This window comes from Achroia grisella, unplaced genomic scaffold, assembly GCF_030625045.1.
Source record: "Achroia grisella isolate CSIRO2021 unplaced genomic scaffold, CSIRO_AGI_Agris_v1 utg874, whole genome shotgun sequence".
Classification (NCBI taxonomy): Eukaryota; Metazoa; Arthropoda; class Insecta; order Lepidoptera; family Pyralidae; genus Achroia; species Achroia grisella.
The window spans coordinates 2935024-2959332 of NW_026713051.1; the positions used below are offsets into that span (position 1 = coordinate 2935024).

The following is a 24309-nucleotide window of genomic DNA, read 5'->3' on the forward strand; positions in this document are numbered from 1 at the left end:
AGTATTTTATAAAATTAATGGTAATTTAATATGGATGAATGGAAGTAAACATCATTAGTAATGTGATTCCGAAAAATCACATTTTCATTTATAATATTTGATAGCGATTTCGTGTTTACTTAAGTTATTAAAGGTTACTATTTCATACAGACGAAGATAAAGCAATTCTGTGTGACGAAATATCATGAATAATTTACCAAATTTATCCTCGTACACCAAATTTTAATAAAGCTATTCAATGAGAATGTACGGATTTTAATTGAAAGTCCTTTTATGTTTATTTAATCAAATAATATTGTAAACACGAAGTTTTGTAAGTATGGATGTTTGTTACTTTTTCACTCAAAAACTACTGAACGGATTTTGATAAAACTTTACAGTAATATAGCTTACGCATCAGAATAACACATAGGCGTTTCAACGCGTATGTAGCCGAGGGCACATCTATGTAGTATACAATATATTAATCTTAAAATGTATTTTTTAATTCTTTAATGCGCCAGATGTACATTACAAGAAACAGGCACATTTATAGACAAATAAGGTTCATAGTATAAGTTAATTTAGAATAGAATAGGAGACTTAGAAATGAAAATAGAAGAAAAGATGTGTTTTACGACGGGAATAAAAAAATGCAGAGAAATGTTACATCTGAATGTGAAATCTGAATTAAAAATCATGAAGTAAATAAAACTGCCGGCATTTCATAAGTTAAAAAAATAGAACTTTCCACAACTCAGAATATATGTGCTTGTTTATTAGTATTGTCAAGCAACCTTCCATATAAGATTTCACAACTTAAAATTAAAAGTGATCAACTTCTGTGAAGGTCGTCTTACCTCGATCTGATATCGATAACTATTGGAATGGGATATCGAGAAATACTGGTTATCACAAATTCTGTAATACATTGACAGCTCTATTCGATCTTGGTGTGAATTTGCGATAACATAGTTGTACAAAAATAAATAAAATAATTCCTAATATCTTTATCTGATATAAACGTTATCTACAATAGAATATTGAAGATTTTGCACCGTGTTCAATCCTGATAAACTTGTAGATTTAAGACCAACATGGGAGTATGTTTTATAGATTAAGGACTGAATCACCCGTTTCGATTCTCAGTCAAACTTTTGTCTTCGAACTTACATTTAAATGATTCATTGTAATAGTTTTATATTGAATACATATACGAGTAGTAGTAGTACCCGTTGATATAAAGTTAACGTTTATGTCCGTAAACTGTCGATGTTTCCAATATTTCTTATCATCTAACGTTTTTCTATGACTAATAGAATTGATCTAGTGCTTAAGCTTACTTTTATTATTTAGTAATATGTACTTTGTGTGTTAGGGTTAAATTTCTACTGTACCCTAAAAATTACTTTGGAATTCTACTATGAGTTTGAAATATAAGTCATATAATATCTAAATCAAAACGCAAAATATATCAGACTGATATTGGCGTTAAAAATACAAGAAAGAAAAACATTTATTGTCAACACAATATATTCGTATCTATATGTACTTAGTACAAAAGACAGAAGAATACTGACAATTTAATTTAGTGTTTGCCGCAAGTATCAATACTATATTTTCAAATCGAGTTGAAATGTCGAGATTCACTGGTGCGTAGGACGTGAAAGTTCGAAGTGGTCCATTTTTATTTCTGTCCCGGCTCAAGGGCGGTTGGTCACCGTACATTCATATTGATTGCGTCAAAACCGAGTTAAGTACTTATATTGTAAGTATTTCTCGGGTAAGACATTTGGCCAACACATGTTGCATGCAAGTGCGCCTCGAATGACTTTATAAAGGCGACTGATTTATATATAAATACTTGGAAAATTGAGAGCCTGAGAACGATCGTCAATCCAATGAAATGATCGCCGTCTAGAAAACCACGAGAGTAGAACCTTGCAAAATAGTTTGTAGCGTTTGAAACCTTACACTAATCATATTAATATACAATGTTCTATAAGAGACACATAATTATAAGAAAAATTCATGCGTATGAATAGTAATTTAATTATTTATTTATATCAGGCAACTAGGCCCATATCATAAATACCTTATACACTAGTATAAGGTATTTATGATAATAAATAATGTTAGTACATACATAGATATAAAATAATATTTTGATACGTAATGTCAGATATATACATATAAGAGATGATTATATTATTAACTAACTGTGCCCGCATTAAATTAAAAAATATATACATATAACCTATGTGTTATTACGAGGCGATCAGTAGTTTTTACGTGACAGAGTAACAAACATTCATACTCACAAACTTTCGCGTTTATAATATTATTAAGATGAGTATAAATAGACAAATGATAAAAAAATATGCCCAAATTGTTTACTATATATACAGGAATAAAAAAAAACTGGTAATTTATATGAATCCACATAATTAAATATGGTTAAAAAAGTCACACGAAAAAATCAGTGCGGAAAACATTCGCAGCGAAAAACTATGTTACCATTATCTATGGAACGGTATCTATCAACGGAAGGGCTCACATGAGCACTGACCTCGACACAAACTACGGCGACGTAATACCGAACAATAATATTCCAATGTCCCAAGACAAATATGCCTTCAGTTTTTAATTAACTAGTCAAATAGGAATTGGCTGCCTCAGGATATACCTATTATCTATTTTCGACTATGGTCATGTCATGTACTTGTGCTGAGACTGTCATAACTAATAGCATATGCAATACTGACTTAGTTTTACACTTTATTCGTATTTAGAAGTATTATCCAATACATAAAATGTTGTTCTATGAACAGATACATTTACAAAATTAAAATGAAAGCCGAGCATGTGTTATATTGGTTATATAGGTCACTAATAATATTAGTCTCGTTGTGTTCTTTTAACTTTGCCATTTTATAACATCTTATTAATACAATAATGATTATTGTTTGGAGAAGATAACATCAAGAGGAATCATTGCATACTGGGGATATAGTTATGACTATAATAAAAATTCAGCATTTACAGTGCAAAATAGTGCTTTATATTTTTATATATGATGTTACGAATACTTTATTAGCAAATAATATGTAAGCAATACATTAAAGATCGTTCTTTACAAGCCTATCTTACCTACCGAATAGAAAAGTCTAAATTTGATTGAAAACGAAGAAGACAAGCAAAATAGGTTAAGCAGTAGAAGAACTCAGTAAAAATTTTTTTCCAAAACTACCAATTGTGTAACCCTATGCACTGAGACCTAGAATTTTATTTCATTTATATAGACTAAAGTCGTCATATAGGGCAATTAGTATAATCATACTAATAGATGTTGGTCACGACAGTACTAATATAAGTGATAAAGGATTTAGCGTTAAAACCAACAATTGTGCAATTTAACTAATTAACTTGGCATTGCTTAATTCAACGATAGCAACATTTGTTGATTATTTGGCGACACTTACATTGATTGCACAAATCGTTAGTGCAATGTTCTCGTCCTGTAATCCAACTGGTCTAGTCTGCATTCGATTATAAGTCTATTCATAAACACTCATCAACGCAACCCAATTTCCTTTACGTCAAACGTAAACTCAACTGGTACCTATACTAAAATTGTGGGATAATTTCAGTGCAACGAAAAAATCATAATCATAAGACATAACATCACATACTACAACGGCATTGATAGTGTGTAAGTTAGAAAAATGATAAATGAGATTTTAACTTCTAGAAATAATCTTCATGAGACGATGAAAGGAAAAATGTAGTGATACGCTTATATTCGTACTTGCCAATAAAACGAGTAAGTTTACGGTAAGTATAGAACGCCGAGATTTATAAAAAAACTGGTAAAGTTAATACGACAATATTTTATCTCACAGACATTTGGTATGTTTATATATTATTATAAAACTGAAAATATTATTTTAAAGTCGAACCACATGACTGATTTTGTTCTTTAAACATCTTAAGAATCTTAGAAAATCATTATAGGAGTTCTTAAACTTAATAATATTATAAACACGAAAATTTGTGAGTATGGAAGGATATTTGTTACTCTTTTTGACGATTTTTAACGATTTTGATGAAACTTTAAATAATACAGCTTATGCATTAGAATAACATGTAGTCTATAAAATTTATGCAGGTGAATCCGCGGGCGCAGCTAGTATTGCATAAATTATAAACTGCTATCTATGTTCACAAGTCATACACTTGCTTCAAAGGCGATATGAATCTGTGACAAAAACATTAATCGACTCGGCAAAAAACAAGCATTGTTACAACCTGTCCCTATTAGGGTGTTAAGAAACAACATTCATCGAATTTAAGGTCAGTTTATTGCGCCTTACATTGCGGTTCATGATTTCGTTTCTAGGGCTCAAACAAACAAGTAAAAGAACTGCAAACGATATCATTCAATTTCAAAATGCTTTATTTTGTAAACTACTTTCCTTTATTGACCAAATTATTCTTTCTTTATTTAGGACATATTACAATAATATTTTTAATATGTACATATTCTTAAGATCGCCAACTTCAATTATGTTTGGCTTGCTCCAATTTTTTTACAAATAAAGATTTGCAATTCGAGATAGTTTCAGGAAATAGAAGGAATGTTTGTGTACAAAATAATTTTGTAAACAATGTAATTAATATATCATTACAAAATAATTTGATGAATTCACACGTTCATTTACAATACACTCAAATTCTTCTTACAAATGTGAGAAGAAGGCGAATATGGATTCAGAGAATTGTGTGTGTGGTCGAATAGAATACGTATATAGGGAAACACTTCAATATTGTTATTATTTGAAACAGCATGTTAATAATTTAATCGTTTTTTAATACATATATCTGTAGTAAATGTAGTTGGAATAAATTACGTTGTCTACAGACTAGATATACCACGCATCTCGTCTTTACGTAAGGGCAATTCTTTCGTTGCATCATTTAGACATAATGATTAAGCGGAAACCGGTTTGCTATTGTGTCAGTGTTTCATCCACTTTCAGATCATCCTTTTTCACGGCCAGCGATGGCCTGACTTGTTTCTTTATGCAAATAGGTTACTTTTATTTCAATTCCGTAAAAATATTTCTTCCTTTATAAAACTGTTATTACTTATTGTGTTTGTTGTTGAGTTGAAGTGATTCTGTAAGTGCTCTCGTTTATGTCATTCGATCAATCGATAGATTAAGAATAGTTCTTAAAATGAAATCCTTTAAACTGCATTAATATGATTATGTCCTTACATATCTTGTACTTACTTAGATATCATTTGTATGTAACGCAGTATATATGCATATTTTTAGTTACTTTAAATGTACATTGAAGATATTAATACAAAATATACAAAAAATATTTTCGTTCCGCTCTTACTCCTTTTACTCTATTACTACAGTACATATGAAAATATTTTTTCTTTATTCTGAATATTGATTATAATTCCAATTTCCTGCACATAATGTTTTGGGTTGTTCATACGAATGAGCTAAAGATTGGTATTTTTTGTGGAAATCGAGATATTACGTTATGTGTAATTCTAAAACAAACTTGTTTAAAGAAAATCTAACTAGTGTGAAAGTTAGCATTGGTTACATTATCCTATCAAAATTTTATCGAGTTTAATTAATTATTATAGATTTATTATAGAGAAGTAGTAGGCGATATGCAGCCTTAAGCGTTATATAACTCACGTATGCGAATGAATATCAGCGGAAGTATGCACCTTGTTCTTACATTTGACATATGCTAGCAGTTTTGTAAATAAACCGTCTATGCACATTTAGGTAAGCACAAAACATTTGACATATATATTTTTGCTATGTAGATCATTTGCTATATCTACAAAACATAATTTGAAACGTGAAAACAAATATGTTAGTACGTGCTCGGGTGTAATGGGTACTATGGAAGATAGTGGTTAAGGTTGTCCACAGAATGAGTTTGTAAATGATAATAATGTTTTCGTAGAAAAAATTAAAAATTCATGGCGCTAACAATATTATCTGATTCCGCTAGGAATGAGTGCGTAGCGGTTTCTATGTTGATTATCGCATGCCTCTTACTTGTTACTATATAATAATTTATTTAAAATAACATTTATTCAAAAGAGCAACGCACAAGTATCTTGCTCATTCTTCATGTGTTGAGTCTGCGTTCCAAATGATTGGTAGAATAAAAAAATATAACTATTACAAACTGTTAAAATAACATTTATTCAAAAGAGCAACGCACAAGTATCTTGCTCATTCTTCTTGTGTTTAGTCTGCGTTCCGAATGATTGGTAGAATAAAAAAATATGACTATTACAAAGTGCTTAATTTGAATAAATAATATTTCTTTTTCTAATATGGTAACAACCATTTATTATGCTTAGACATTATGGTTTAAAACATATGTTTCATATTATTATTACGCAGATGTAGTATTGTAAATTCTAGAGTTCTATTAGATATAGCTACAAAATAGCAACTCCAGTCGGAACCTAGACCATTACATGACACCACAAACAAACTTGTAACTTACATAAAAAGCACTAAAATAGCAAAACGCCAGTTTGTAATTTTATAGCCAATTTTAACATAACCGTAAAATATCTCAATTAGTAGAAGACATAATAAATGACTGTTGAAGTATTATATAATACCACGTAACGGACCTTAATCAAAGTGTCGGTAGATTTACTGGCCTTGGTTATTATATCTCTATCTGATTTTGTGAGTCTGTAGACTTGAATGTTTTGAATAACCGCTATTGTCGATGAAAACCGCCATTGACGACATGTGTAATATAACTATTACCCGCGACTTTGGCTGCATTTCATAGATATAAGATTGCCTATATCTATCACCTGGATTCTATTTATCTTCACGGTAAATTTCATTAAGATTAAACTGATCTGACATACTTTCACATTATTAAATTTGTGAGTATACATTTTTACACTGATCTATATGTCATAATTTATAAAAAAAAGTAGTCATCATTTATATATCTATTGTGAATTTTCGATTATGTTGTTGTTTCCTATTGATCCCAAGCTATTTTATAGATATCCTTTTTCCTTTTATGTAGTCCTTTCCTTTTTATTCATCCAAATTTGTATTAAATTTAATAAGTTGTTTTATTCTATTCATAGTCAACAACCAGACACACAAAAGTTTTATGAAGTTGTAGTTTAATGTAATATTGCTTATATTAATTTGTATATTATATTGCTTGTAATATTGTAATAATGCTATGTCAATATAAACCTCTAAAGAAGCATTTTTTATATATTTGTTTATAAATTATTGCTGATGTTTGTTACTTATTTAGTTGGAAAGTAGAGAGGTATATCACGTAATGTTAATATACGACTTTGTGAACAGAATGTAGACATTATATAATAGTAGCATAAGAACTTACAATGTTATAATATTTGACCCTCTTACAATTACTTGCCCTAATAAAAAAATACAGTAAAGTAATAATACTGTGCAATGATAAGTTATATTCAGTCTCAAAACAAAAAATCGACAATATCTCGCTGTAGGTACATGGGGAGTTGAGCAAGCGGTGTTAGATCTCGAGAACAGATTTAATAATAGTCACTCGAATTTAGTACAGTCAAACAAACGTTTCAATTTATTGGGATTTGAAATTAGGACTACTATCATGTAGTAAAAAATCTCTATGGATGGAGTCTAACTAAACTACAGTTAGTTAGTTTTTTAGTTTCCCTTATTGTTTATTAATCGAAATAATTAAATAGCTCGATAGATAAGTATAAATTAAATCCATAGCTAAAATGCATTTATTTGGCGTTTAACGTTTTGAGTCTAGGTATTCCAACATTAAGGTATTGTTAAATCTGTGAGTAAAACACAATGGTATCTGCCATATAGTTAATGAATACTTTATGATTTACATAATTACTGGTATTACATGAACATTTGTCTCGAAACAATGCTGTATTTATATCATCTCAACATCTCAATTTGTATGTACATACATACATAGATACAATCATTGTTGTCGTGTTAATAAGCAAATAAAATAATTAGATCTCTACCTCACTGTAAATATGCTTTCACTATTCGTACTCCGCTCGACGGCTGTGGTCTTATTGTCTCATTATAAATATAAAAACCTCAAATAAACTCTTTTGGGGAAAGTATATTAAATGCAAACTTAATTGGGTGCTCTCCGTAACTCGGCAATTACATTATTACAAACTGCATAAACGAGCGTCTGCGGACGCTCGTTTATGCAAATCTTCTCTATTGCCACGTGAAATTGAATTATTTACGAGTTTAAAAGGCACCGTGTACTAGTTGCAAAGTTGCATAATTTGTCTACCAAGATTAATGTCACTTTTTACAGTTGGAAGTAAATCACGAAGCCAACAATCGCACAATGACACAGGTGCCTTTTATGTTCCTAATCACCGGTCGATTGCTGTAATGACCCCTGAACAGTCAACATCAGATCACGCGCCTCGCCACATCATTCGACACATCCGTACAATGGTGGAGCTATTTCACAATGTGACACATTGCGGGGAAAGGACTCCTCTACAATTCTAAATGGTCGCTGTCAATTGACTCCAATAGAAAGGTCACCATAATTGAATTAGTGCTCCCCTAATGTGAAACATTGACCCATGCCTACATAAGTATATTTTCGAAACAACTCAGACATGAAGTTAAGAGAAAGGCGATAATACTGGTTTGCAGTAATTTTATTAAAGAAATAAAATTACTAGTAGACGACAGTCCTAATATAGTTAGGTTGTAATGATTTATGGCACTAAACTAACAGATGTCTGCAGTGGAAACTTCTAATCTGAGATTTCGATGGCAATTACGATCTCCGTGGAAAGTGGTCCGGGCGTATCATTGTGTAGTGGATCGTTTACGTCTGATCTCCAATCCCGGAGCGGTTATAATGTAACTGTATAGCTCGCCAGTTGACGGATAGACGATGTCGTGGAGACGCTAATGTCTCAAACGGGGTCACTAGAACCTGCGAAGTGCACGAAGAGCCAACACTCACCTATTTGATCTTGAACAAATAAAAGTACCTACCAATTGCGCCTAGCATGCTATTAGGGCGCAAATCTATATCTGGGTTAGCGTGATTGAAAACAAAATGATACGCAATACTATTCTATAAAGTTAATAAGTCTCGTTTTAAATGGATATTTAGAGCGCCGTGGGCCTGTCGCAACTATTGTTTAAACAGATGAAGTTTAGAAGTCGAGTAGTGGACTACATTTCGAAAGGTGTCGCGTTTATTACAAATGTATACAACTAGATTTGATATATGTAATTATATTGACTTAGACAGCATAGCGGACACACACTTCCTGGCATGGATACAATGGTCAAATCAGCAATACAATAGAGATTTATGAGACTGCGTTATTTACAAAACAGATGCGGTCAGTACAGCCTTGACGGATGGTTGGATCTGCTTTTATTGTATTTATATACAGAATACGTACTTTAGTATAATTATCAGATTTACCGCCACCTCTCGTGTTTTAATGCCTTTGATACATCTACGAGTTTTCATTTCTGATTCAGATTAATGAGCAGATGTCCAGACCCTTTATGACTAAAGTGTGAAAATATATAAGCTCAAATCCAAATTGAAGTGAGTTAGAAATGGAACATTAATAAAATATGAGTAAATATTCTTGCAGGCCTTAAGAGGAAACGTAATACAGCAGGGGAATATAAAAATAATAGCTATCAATGGTAGGAACAAAAGGTCATAATGTAAAACACAATTTAAAAAACTATGAATAAAATTGCCTTAAGAAACTACAAGAATATTAGTACATATTACAATGTAATTTGAGCTTCTAGTATATGTATGTGTAGTATATGTGTATTTTATTTTACTTATACTTACAACAAAAAGCCGCTATGTTTAGGAGGTCCTCTCTAAAATATATATCCTGAAAACAACAACATAATGCAAGTAAGACTTGTTGTTTAAGTTGTTAATACAATGTTGTAATTACATGATAAAGTCTTTTCAGTTACTTGTAATTAAAAATTAATTAATGTATGTTACAAGCTGTGCAATATAAAATCTCCTTTTAACATTGTCAGTGACCTCGTAATAAATAAATGTTACTAGTGCGTAATCGTTTACTGTTAATTCCTACGTGATAATCTAACCGATTTTAATTTCATACGCCATATTAATGCAGTGTATACCGTTTTATATAAATCTTTTTTAAAACAAACATACGACTAGGTACATTAAACAGAAAAACAGGTTAATTAAAACATAATATACGTGTAAGTGATAGCTTGTTAACAATTTAGCGCTTAGAATACCTACTTTTACTTTTGCAGTATTGAGCTACCTCTAACACCGTCAGTCCGTCAGTCCGTCTAAAATGTAAAGATGTGAAATTAAAAGAAATTATACAATTAATATAAACCTCTAATATTCGTTCTCAATTCGATTTTTTTTGCAACATATTTGTTATAAATAGTCTACAATATATATATGTAATAAATTCAAAAATTCAAAATTCAAAATTCTTTATTTAGATAACACCATTTTACAATTACATTCTACAGTTGTTGAAGACTCCTTTTAAGCATAAAGATGCCTGTGCCAGGAGGCAATAAATAGAACAACACAATATTTTATAAAAGCTATATAAAAATATCTGGAAATAATTTATACATATTCGTTTATTATTTTGATTTGTTTAACTTTTTAAAATATAGTTAGAGATATATTGATATGTACTATAGTTAAAGATAACTAATATTAAAAAACCTCTACGTCGTACTCGTACTACGTCAAACGTCTACTGTGATCATCGCAGTTGAAGTTCTAGTAACTTGGGCTGGCTTCATCTCTCTCATTTGATTCAGAGATATGTACATAAATACTGAATTCTTCATGCTCCATTTGGTATCAGATATTCAACGCGATTGTATAATGAATTAAGATCTTACGGGACAAGTGCTCTGATGTATTCGTATTGCGAAACTTTTAATTTAATATTTGTAATAATTGATAAGATAAATATAAAATAGATAGTTTGCCTTTTTAAAGGACTAAGATGGTATACCCTTTATATTGTAATTTAACTGACTAATCAATTCCTACAACCAAAAATTGCTTACGAAGCGTAAGTTTGGCGGAGGAAATAGGTGATACTGATAAACATTTTTTTATACAGTATAAATAGATGTCCATAGATCGACCAGGTTCTCCTACAATCTTATGAATATTATAAAATGCGAAAGTTTGTACGTAACGAATATATTTTGCGCTGAATATGGTATATTTTGTGCACCGATAAAATGTAAAGTTTCTTTTATTTCTTTCTGTCTTTATTACGTTTATTTCGTCCACTATGGACGTTCTAAATCATTTATTAAAGTATTATTAAAATTTCTACGCCATCATACACTTTCAGTTCGTTGCCTAAATTACTTTCCGGTTTGCCCGAGGCTAGCGTATTCGCGAATAATGTCTCATAATTACATACCTGGTTCAAATGAGTAATAAATTACGCATCGATATCGGAAATGAATCACGTTACGTTGCCGAAGTCGTAATATTTAGCATTTATTTAGCATTTTAGTAACAGTTGAAGCCATGAAATTATTTGAGATAATAAATATCTAATAAATACATACAAAGAATACTTCTCTATAGACAGATAAATTTACATTACGGAACTAATAAACATATATAAAATCTCATTATATTATTAATCTCATAGATTTGGATGCAATATATAGATGCTCCATAGATTTAGATATTTCTTGTTCAGTCTTAAATAAGATCTTATGATTGATCTTATGTAAGATCTTTATGACTTTAAAAGATGAATTCTAAATTCCGAAACGTGTTAAAGTTATTGTTAGGGAGGCTGATGTAACAGCTACCTCATGTTCAATTGTATGCTAATCGACTAGTAAATAGTAGTCATTCTCAGTATGCGATTTAATACTTTTACTTAATCCCAACAAATAGGTAAATCATTGGTTATCAAGTTATTAATTTTGCCGACTCGCACCGTGAATAATTGACAGCTATGGTCTTGTATCACGCATACAAATATTGACCTGTTACTTCGATTAGACCAACGGGATGACGGGTTGTCAACTTCTGTTTTAACCTAAAGTGAGAAATGATCAAAAAAAAACCCGGAATTCTCTTTTTCGAGCGGCACAATTTACTATTTTGTTATATTACGTTTTATTAAAAGTTCAAAAAATATTTATCAGTATAAGTTTCACAACCTACGTCATGTCCGTTTCGTATATGTTTATGTGGGTCATGGATTGTCCCAGCGGGACATCTAAATTTATATAAATATAGTAAGTCCCATAAATACTGGACATTTGGCGGCGTTAGACGAGTAGCAAAAAATATTAGATACGATAAAATTAGAATCATATTATTAATCACGATTTGTAAATATATAACGATAAATATACGTACAAATATCTTGCAGACTACATAGATAATTCTATGTAACCTGCTATATTTGTATATATTATTATTATAAACAAGTCATTTTTTAATTTATTTTTTTAGTTAGCATTGAAAAATTTTTTATTTTCAAAATAGGAATATTTCATAAATTAGTTCGAAAAAGAAATAGAAGACTAGAAATTAATTGCTTTTAGTTATTATTATTAGTTACGAGTTCTATTACTTATTTTTTAAATATCCTTTATGTACAGTCAGCGATCAGTTATATTTTTATTATATGTCGGCATTGTTTATATTGCTCCTATTACAACAAACAAATATGTACAACATGTGCATCTTCCATTCCAGAACGTTAAGCGCCATCGGCAACAAGGAGAGCCGAAGCAGCGGTGATGCTGCATCTCGCCAAGACCCTGAGGGAGACAATGGTGCCAACGACATGAACAGAGAGAACGTGTCCAACAAGATAGCGGCCGGCATGGACCGCTGGCAGAACACGTTAGAGGACATGATTAATCTTAGATCCTCGCATAATCAAGTGTTCAAAGATAATTACTGGGTAAGTAATTGGATGCAGTCCATCTATCAATATTTTCACTCCAATTCGTTGAATTTGCACCGTTTTAAATAGTATTAGGTCAAGTGGATTGAGTAGTCATGCTCACTAAAATGTCAAGACATGTGGCGGAGTGGTGAGCCGGGTCATTGGGCTCTCTAAAATATGGTCCAACGCAGTGATGGCTGGCTTATACGTCATACTCGTGAATGAGTGCTGCTTGAGAGGCACTGGTCTGCTCGATAATCCTAATTAACAGAATGAGGAAGGTTTAGTTGTATAATTCGTTAGGGTTTTGTGTAGATTTGTGAAATTCCCGTGCGAAGCCGGTGCAAATTCAGAGCGTGTCGCCTGTATATAATAAAATATAACTTATGAGTGAAGTGATATATTATAATTATTTTACTGATTGGATCTTGAACACTTTCACGTGTTGTTCAACTTTTTATAGAATTTAGAATTTAGAATTTTTTTATTAACTCGTTTTTACAGTAATAACATAAGAAATACAAAAATAATTTACACATTAAAAAACGGAGTCAATGTGGACCACAACTCAGCATAATGCTGGAAATAGTTTCCAGCGCTGATTTTCAGTTGGGCCCCCAGTACTGACGCGCAAATATTACAATTAAAAAATACGTATACATTAACTTAATAAATCAAATACTATGCAATTAAAATAAAAATAAAAATGTGTTACCATATCAGGGTACGTACTTAGAAAAACATAACCGTTTAATGACCATATATATCATATACTATATGATATATTCAGTATAAGTATAGTGTATTACGGATTCTTCGTAATTGATTTCCTCACTTTGTGATATAACTATATGTAGGTATTACCCCAAAATTATGTTCATCCCTAAATTGAATTATACTAATCTTAGCCTAGTGGTGTCTACTTCGTTAATACATGTATATCATATATTATGGATAATCCATCGACTTAAATAATTTATACATCGCTATCTTTTACATTATTATCAAATCAAGTAACAAGAGTGAATGGCAAATTTAAAATTTATAACAAATCATTATTAGATTACATCAAATCAATCAAATGCACTATAAAATTGTAATAGTTATATAAATATTTGTCTAAGATATATGTAGCTTACGTTTTGACTCATATTAACAACATATTCTTTATCAAATTAATTTCTTTAGCCGTTACGTGAAATCTTAACACGCAAATAAATGAGCAGACACTTTTCGCCTCATCGAGGATATGCTTCATTATTAGCAGTAGTAATGCTCAAATAAACCATAATTTGATTATATGATTTAGATAATCAGATCTTATAATTATTTAATGAAAAATAAAGAATATTAGTACATTTAGCCCGTTGTTTACCACCAGCTACAATCGCCTATAACTTTCATTTATGGCCTTATTATCTCACCAGATCTCATAAAATAGTCAGAATGTTCACAGTCAGCGGTGCTTATAGTTATGACGACCGTTTGACGTAATAAAAACATTTTTATTGTTCTCTGTGTGTGTGACACAACCACAGGTAGCTACCAAGTAGTGAAAGCGAATGGATTTGTAATTGAGATAATTGAAGTTTTTACTTGAACTGTGGAAAATCTAGTGAGGTGGCACTATTTTTCTTTGATTTAATTAGTTTTAGAAGTTTCTTATCTCGACTGTAATTAGTATATGTAATTTTGTATATAATTGAATAGTACAAATGTTAGCTATTGCAACTAGAAGTTAATACAATATTTTTAGTGGAGCAGGTGAAAGAAAGATGATAAAAAAGAATCGAAAACAAAACGACATGGACTTAAGTCTATAGAAAGTAAAAACGTAATATAAGAAAAATAAAAAAGAGCTATTGTGATTAAACGAAATATTTTATATTAAAAATAATTATGTATGACGCAGATGTTTTATCGTATTTATTACGATAAAATTCAATAGTAACACATGGAAATTACTCAGAATGCATCCCTTTTATCTAATTAGGCCGGAGATTTACATAAAAACAATCTTTTTCAGACTGATATGAGTTCAAGATAACTGCTTTATACAAATCAGTATTCATATGATTAGTTCAATAGGTAAAAATATTAGCACAAAAAATTTTTGTTCATAAGTGGTTAAAATGTTGCACATGAATAAATATTTCTTGATTTGATTTGATTGAAGTACCTCCAACAATCCAGCTGATAAATATCTGACTAAAATCAAACGAATCCAATATTAATGAGGTTCAAACAAAAGTAATCCCCATAGACATAGTAAGTACTATATTACTTGTCAATTCTGTTACTAGTATTAGGTACAATACCTAGAAAAAGATTCTCAGTAAATCGCGATTAAAAGTATCTAATATTATGGCGATATAGATTACAATAACTATAAGAACATACAAAGGATGCTCTAAATGATGTTTTGCTATAATATAAAGGTACTAAGATAGAGCATCAAACTTGTTACATCAGCAAAGTAGTTTAGCACGACTAAACTACTTCACTGATGTTCCACCTTGATGATAGTGAGTTTGTCACGTTTATTTATAATATAAATTGACAGACTGACGTTGATTTTATCTCTATCTGTGACTGTGGGTTTTATCGTTTTCTACTAAGTTCTACTTACTTTAATAGTCTGTAAGTAGAATTTATTATCTGGAACTTAGATACATATATATATTATCTATTACAATAAAATCATAGTTAATAAATATATAGGCTTTAGTTGCGTAACTGTACCATCTGAATTCCGTGACAAAATTATTTACAAACTACTCATTTTATAAAATATGTGACGTTGTTAGTATCTTAATTAGGTACATAAAATTTTATTTGTAAATTTCTTATTCTTATGACTTTCAAACATAAGAATCTCCTTCGGACGGAGTGTCCGTCAAATTTTTTACTATTAAATGCTTACAAACTGGACGCTCAAAAGTAGAGTGTCCATGCGGAATTGGAGGCATTTGTTTTATGTATATATTAATATAAGCAACTAGTCGGAATAAGAAATGTATTAGCTGTAGTAAATAGATAAAAGTCTAGGATAATCCCTACCGAGAAAAGTCAAATGACTCCGACAGAGAGATCGAAAAGTGTAAATGAATAAATCATTCATTCATTCAAGTTTTTGTTAGTCGCTTAAGCAGATATCACCTTCCTTGCATATATCAGTTGAGTATGTGAATATAATTACTTTGTATTGTATGTAAATACAGAGCCGTATAAATTTACATAATTCAGACAGTTTTCAACTAAGTTCAAATAGAAGAGTCTGAATATGGCATTATTTATTTGACCAATCCATCCAGGCGACATCTTCTTTAATTATATTGTGAAAAGTTTTTTTTTGTATAGAATTCTATATTACACTCGCTGTATTCATGAAAATTAAAAGCTTACAGCATTGTATTGGTTCTATTTAAATATAGAAGAGAATAGAATTGGAACACAATAGTTAGGACAAAACGGTTCAATAACTATTATATGTATTACGTTTTTATGAAAATGAAGATGTAGGTATAAGTCTCACGCCAAGTTTGCTATAATATATAACCAATACAACTACGTGGACGTTCCACGTAGTTGTATTTGTTAAACGTATATTTGTGTATTTACAGGCAATTATCTATGCACAGGTGTCTTAATATACTGTAGGTGTGCATATCACAAATCATACTGGGTTCCCATTTTTGTGTGGAAGAAATCTTTAAATGTCACTTTTTGAGTAAGGGTATACCTATTACATACTAAATTATTCAAATATATTGAATACCAGTGGGATACATGCGAAATCCTCTTATGTTTACAAGATAAATAAGTCTATATACACATAAGTGTATATAATATGTATATACACGTGTTACAATCTTTGTACATTTCATTAAGATTCGTTCGGCCGTTAAGTCGTGAAAAGTATCAAATAGACAAACAGACACACTTTTAAATTTATAATATTAGTAGGGATACATTCACGACTGTTATCCGAGATGGCAATGTCAGCTGTTGACGTGGTCGTGACTGCGACACTTGACTCTACTCACATTTTCCTGGGTATATTTGACTCTGACATGGCGGGCGGCATCTCCCAAATTATTCTTAGTTTTTTATTAGTGTTTTCTTTATCGGAGAGTCACCCAGATATATATATTTACTCAATTAGATTATATATGGTTAACATTAACATTTTACTCACAGCCATTGACATCTGATTAGGATAATAAACCTCTGGGCCAGTCTCTGGTGTAAAATATTAAGCACTAGCTGACCATGTCTAAAAATGTATGTGTACTTGAATAAAAATTAATTTTCTATGTTTTTTCTATACATTAATAGTTATTCTACTATTCAAGGCAAAATCAAACAATTAAAAAATTATTACAGTGCAAACAGTCATACTTAAGAAATACAAAATGTTTGTACCGTACAGCATTAAAAACCGTACAGTCGTTCGCAAGTTGTAAATGATGTAAGCATCCCGTTGTTTCATATGTAGTTTGACTGGCGTCCTGATGATACAAAGAGAGATCAATGAATGATTTTATGCAGATGTCGAATTTAGTAATATCTATACAAGACTGCTATTATAGAGCAGTCGTGTATAGAAATTAATAAAATACAAAAGGCATATTAAGTTACGTGTTATAATTTTTACATTGAAATTAGTAATCAAAAGCTGACGTTTAATCTATTTATTTTTCATGTATTGTATAATATGGTTGTTGTGTATAAAAAGTATTTGGTAGTTTACACATATACTTTCTTATTTACAGCACATATGTGACGTTTTTTTTCGAACATATGACGTTGTGTGTACGTATTGCACACACTTCCCGAGCGGAAGTGCGTGCGCTCGTCTTTATTCAAAGCGCGTGCGCATACGCTACACTTACAAATCAACACAGTTACCAACCCATTGCAGTCCATTTCAAACTATACCATTACAGACTTTAGATCTCTTATCGATCGCAGTGAAAGTTGTGGTCTGAAGAAAGTTTATTGTGTGTTGTGTATATATATCTATTGGAGGTATAATTTAATCCATTGATGTCATACCGTTACGCGGGCGCGTGACTTGTAGATCAAAATGATTGTCTGTCATTGAGTCTATTGACGACAGCACTTATTTATGTAAAATAGTCATAATCACGACATTTAATATCAACATCGACTGATGTTACGACTAAAGTCGAATAAGATAAATGTATTAACATAAGCTATTATAACAATATATAATTTCTTGAGCATACCTACCTACTCATGGATTTATACCTGTTAATAGTCTACATAAAGTCTTTATACTATACCTCTAACGAGAAATCGAAAACATACTAAGGAAAGTAATGACAATAAATCTCTATGCGACATGTCAGTAAATTAATGAGTAACGTCATAGGTAAGTACCTATGTTACTCAATAATATGGTAACTTATAATGTAGTAGGTACATAATACTCAATAATTACAACACTTGATCAATTTTATAGCCTAATTATCTAGTATAATTTAAGATGAACATAATCACTAGACCCCCAATTGAGTATTGATTTTCATTGACGCGTTATATAAAACTTAAATAGTAAAAAAAATATATTAAATAGGTAGTCATTACACAGTAGAAATTATACGTTATCATATGTATTTACTATCATGCTAGGCATGATATCAATTTAATTCAATTAAACTCTTACTTTCACATTAGGTAATAAAAATATAATTACAAATGTCAAACTACTTTAAGAGAGGTTGCTAATTCAATATTAGATGTTACATGTTACAATCATTTAATTTAGAACACTAAGGATTGGTTCCCGTGTTATCTATGCCATTCTGTATTAACGTGGTCATTAATTATATTAAATGAAAACTTTTTTATGAAAAATAAAGCAGCCCATTAAATATTCACACTTACAAAGTACCGATAAGTTGTTATAGCTGACCAACCAAGCGAGATAAATCAACCACGGGTGGCGACCGCCTTCGAAGATACACATATAGTAGTTAATAAGACGTGAAGTAATTATACTGACGTTATTATCACAACAACTTGTCCCAAAGTTAGTCTTAGTACATTTTAAATACTTATAATTTATTCTTATGGGACATTTTTAAAAATCAAGCATGTATAAATTTAAATATCACGAATACCAACAAGACATCGTAATGTTACTTTTGTGTGTGTGTGTGTTCCTTCTAACATGTTTCCTCTTTGCTTCCTACAGATTGCTTTCCTGCAATCTGTACCTGTCCCTTTACACTAAATAATTCCGAATTAGTGTACAGGGACGAAAGTTTATATATCAGAAAATCAGGTTTCCCACAAATTTAAATGGTCGATTTTACACATTGTATGTAACTGCTGAAAGACTCACTTGTTTTTAACTGATACCTCCATTAGATAAAGCTGTTTCAGACGTTTTATTTTTAAATCTAAATAAACTAAAAAAATCTTATGGAAATATTAAAAAATATCACTAAATTGTAAGTTGTCAGGTTCTTTAAATCATTTTTTTCTACCTGCGCTCTATTCGAAATCTCCTGAAGTTGAAGTTCTGAATTCGTATTTTATGTCCATTGCGTTTGATGTTTTACAAATTTATGTACAAAAGCGTTAAAATTTGACAGTAGGTGTTTATTAATGAATGTCGTCGTTAAACTTCTTCCAATGATAAGATATGTATGATCATATTAGAATTGACGGATTGAATAAATCATGACGAAGGAATGACAAATGATTGGCTATAAGTTAGTCGAGATGAGTACGCATATCTATTATATATATATAAACCTCTATGTTTAAGGTCTTGTAATACTGTATCTTAATTCTTATAATCTGTCTATTTTACTACTCAATTATTCAAAATTCACATCTCTAGCTTCATTTTAGTACAATGAATCTCATGTTTATATGGCTTAATAGCCATAGTTGGATGGGTTGTGAAAAACTATATAAAAGACTAACGGATGATCAAGTGTTTCATTGGAGCAGTCAACCGTGGTAGCAAATTTTGCAATGTAAATGATACGTTATGTTACACCGTTGTCTGCCATTTTGCTGATGGATGTAGGCATATACATTTAATTAGAATAGAATAGAATATATCTTTATTGCGAACTGTGTGGGTACATTAATTTGTAGGTGATATAACAACATATATGATTCAATGTACTCTATATAGGTAGGTCATGCACAATTTACAACTAATATGATTTAAGATTATTATTGTACAATGTAAGTATTATAATTTAATGTTAATTAGGAAATTAAAAAGGACAGCAGTTATAAACATAATTATTGATAAATAAATATTTTATTATTTTCAATAATAACATCGAAATTATTAAAATATCGACTAATATAAAACTGTGTTCCAGCAAAATCTTTATAATATTAGTATTAGCAGTATATCGTCTAAAAAATTTGAAATTAATATAAACTAATTCGAAAAATATTATACCTATGCCCTGAGAAATCAATCATATTGATTTCGAAGAAGCCTGAAATCCTTTCCGTTTTGTCGTGTCCTTCTGGTTAAGTCATACCTTGTACCCACCATGAACTTGGCCATCATTAGCGTGATAAGAGGTTAGTATCTAATCAAATGGTTGATTTCCTATTGCGTGATATAAGTGCTCGAATGATCTCCGTTGTAATATTATCATTATCCAAGTGATTTATAATATTTATTAGTCAATCACATGTAAATTGCTGAAGGGATTTCAATAGGTAGATATGTGCCATTCAAGTAAATCATCATTAGATAAATGTTGAAGACGTACATATAAAGTCTTTACAAGGCAGGATACTTTATAAAACAGTGATATAGATAGTTATTTATTATTCAGTCAATTTATTATTTTATACATTTTGTATGTAACGTAATATATTGATGAACCTAGCTTTGAAGGGCGTTCTTTTATAGCTTAAGTATATTTTTATCTACTTTCATACAACCATTTTTCGACCTGGTTTTTCATTTTTAACACCACCTTATTCCCTTACTTTAACTTTGAGTATGATAGTTTCTATTGGTCTGGATGTTTCCTACGTATATTATGACTGTATTTACAAAAATACACGTGAATAAATCGAACCCGTGACCATCGGATGTAAGGCGCTGTGCTGCTAAAACAACATATTCTTGGTAGACTGTATAAAACTGAAGAGCAATAATGACACTGTGAGGAAGTACTAACACAGTATAATAATCACTCGGTTAATATTACAAATAATTATAAAATGCAATAATAAATTAATATTCTAAACAATTGAATCACTCGAGATACCTACCTATTAAAGTATAACGTCTAAAAACAATAGATTTCACTCGATTGTTTCTAGAAGTATATATATAGGTACATTAATCATATTATAGATACATGTTGTGTAGAATAGCAATGAATTTTATCTTCATCTGAACAAAACCGTTATAACAAACGTATCGAGTTCTCATTCGTGTATAGGACATTGGTAAAACCAAATATAAGGTCATTGAAAGCGAATTTACTGGACAGTTTATATCGCGAAAGTCGCCTTACTTGTTATCACTGTCAGATTGGGTAAATCATTTCAGCCTACACAATATTATATAGACGTTGTAACAATGTTGTAGAACCGTACTTGGAAAGCTTATCAAATAAAGGCGTAAGCAACTGATGCGATGAAAGGTGAAGTAGTTTCATGTATTCATTTAGTTCTTGAATTGTATTGACATATGTGTTATTTTTTGTTTCCTTTTATTTAAGTTTAAAGTTTGAAAATTCAAACATATTCATCACATATATTAAACCAAAATAAAATATAAGTATTATATTTTATTTTGGTTTAATATACGGGACGGTCTATTGGTCGTCGTGGCTGCTAAAATTGTCGTGAATTAAAACGAGAATCGTATCTGAAAATCAAGCATATTTTCTAAGCCCATCCCTATAGTCTGTCGTATTTGTCGTGTCAGTCTATACTCAAATGTTCACTCTGTCGTAGTTATATCTTATAAATGACCAGCAAACATTCCTACCAAGGAGACCACAACAGTAATTTTAATATAGGTATACAATTCGTTTGTACGTTGGTTTGTCGACAAACGAATAAAAAATACGATTTATGTAAAATATAGTATTTGTTCCTGGATATTATATAACATTGTTACTGCTTACTTATTCACAAGCAAAGTTACCCTGATATTATTCCTGAGGACTGAGCTACTCATGTCAATTGTTTAATTTCACTTCTATATCATACTTCAAACTTGTACATAAAAGCTATACAGTATATAAGTAAAATCTAAATTCTGGTGCCATAGATCTCAGAAATATTGAAAGTTTGTGTAATTATATCTCCCAATAAACTTATCTCTGAAATAACATATTAATGATATTACGAAATCGACCACACCGACGCTGTGCTGCATCAGAGTAACAATTAAAAATACTACATCTATAATATAAAAATAGTTTCCCTTAGTCGTGTCGTGTCGCAACCAACAATAGCCCACCCGTGAACACAGTTGATGATATTCATATAATTCCCGGAAAAATCTTGCGTCAAATTTATCTAATTCGATGATTATTGAAAATTTAATTTTTTTAATCTAAAACCGTTAAAAATGTCCTAAACATTTTTAAGACAATTCAAGTATACTTATATTACTATATGTAACGTAACCTATATATATATATATCGCGTTTTTATCCGCGTGCGTATATATATATCTTATTGTGCTAATATGCATCTTTCTTGTTCATATTGTAGCTTTATACAAATACTATTATAAAAAATCATTCGTGTACTTCTTAATTCATCCATGTCACTTAAGAATATAAACAAAAATAAAAACTTGTTATGTTTTATTATATTGGTATAGACAAGTATTTTTTTAACATTGTTGAAATAAAATATTTATTTTTATTTTCAGGCGCAAAATGGCTTTGACGAATTGCGGCGATATGTAAAACAAGGTAGTGACTTCAGTAAAGAATTAGCGGCAATTTTACAAGAAAGGTTTGTATTATATTATACTTGTCTTATACTAGCGTTATACTCCGGAATCGCACGTGTGTAACGCTGACCATACTTGATGATAATGTACATATGTTTTTAATATATACATTTAGTTGTTCAACTTGCTATAAATTATATTTTATGGATCAATGCAGTAGATATGTATTATCCGTTATTATTACCAGAAAAACACTTAACAATTACCTGCATGAAACATGTTGCCTACTAATCCCATGGGAATATCTGTGTGAAATTTTATGCATATTGCTATGTATTTATGAAAATTTCCTGATTACCTAGTTCGTAACTGATAATTTTTTATATATTTTTTTATACGCGTTTTTATATACTTGAATATTACAAAGACTAGAATTAAATCTAACAGCTGAACATGCACCATACATTATCTCGTTCCGTAGAATATTAAATAAAAATGTACATCTCTATATGCAATTTCACGTTTCTGGATAGTCAGTAGGGTGTATATGGAATAGGTAAACTATATATAAGATGATTATGTCAGTCAGACAGTTTGATGGATATATATAGACTTCCCGTCATTTCCTTTTGGAATATCAAAATGCTTATTCGTTTATGACTATTTTTGTTTACCTTGTTTTCATATCGCACGTATCGTGTATCGTATCATAGCACGACGGTAGTCTACATGTGATGTAGGTGGATCCATTCTAATACCTATAGACAGTATTACAAGGTGGTAAGGATTAAATAAAGGAAAATAAATATTATTTATTTTTCGATCAGTGGATAATATAATATAATTATCTTATCTCTCACCAATGGCGGGAAAAAAATAAATAAGGTATTTAACAAAGTTAACAAAATAATTTTAATAATGCAATTCAGTCATTAATTGGTTAAATTGAATTTAGTGTGATAACTACTTATTTTTTTTTTTCTGTCCTAACGTTCTAGTTACATATGTACCTAATAAATCTTAAAAAATGCACGATAAGCGCAAATTTCTACGCACGTACCTATGTGCCTGTTATAATAGGTAATATAGATATATATATATATAAACATTTACAGTATAAATATCGCTACATATTCTATAGATTCGATTATTTCACTAATTTTTGTAATAACAAATGGTTAAATAGTTCCGCTTCACTGCATTTTATGCTCAAATGAGCGGTTATGAGTGATCTTCGGGTCCGGCTCAGTCGTGCGCGTTATAGATAAGCTATCGACATTTCTCCATATTACTTTCTATGTCGGCCGATAAAACAATGAAGTAGGTATTACTCATGAACAAACTGTTTATT

The 24309-nt window shown here is 30.5% G+C and overlaps 1 protein-coding gene across 2 annotated transcripts in view; it reads left to right on the plus strand.

Moving 5' to 3' along the window:
* The window catches only part of LOC131852996 (nostrin), a 70168-nt gene that overhangs the window by 38699 nt on the left and 7160 nt on the right, over nt 1–24309 (plus strand). For both annotated transcript variants that reach the window (XM_059203779.1, XM_059203780.1), the window contains exons 2-3: nt 12823–13033; nt 22935–23020. In XM_059203779.1, the coding sequence (XP_059059762.1) occupies nt 12914–13033; nt 22935–23020 (206 nt within the window). In that variant the 5' untranslated portion in view covers nt 12823–12913. The remainder of the gene's footprint in view (nt 1–12822; nt 13034–22934; nt 23021–24309) is intronic.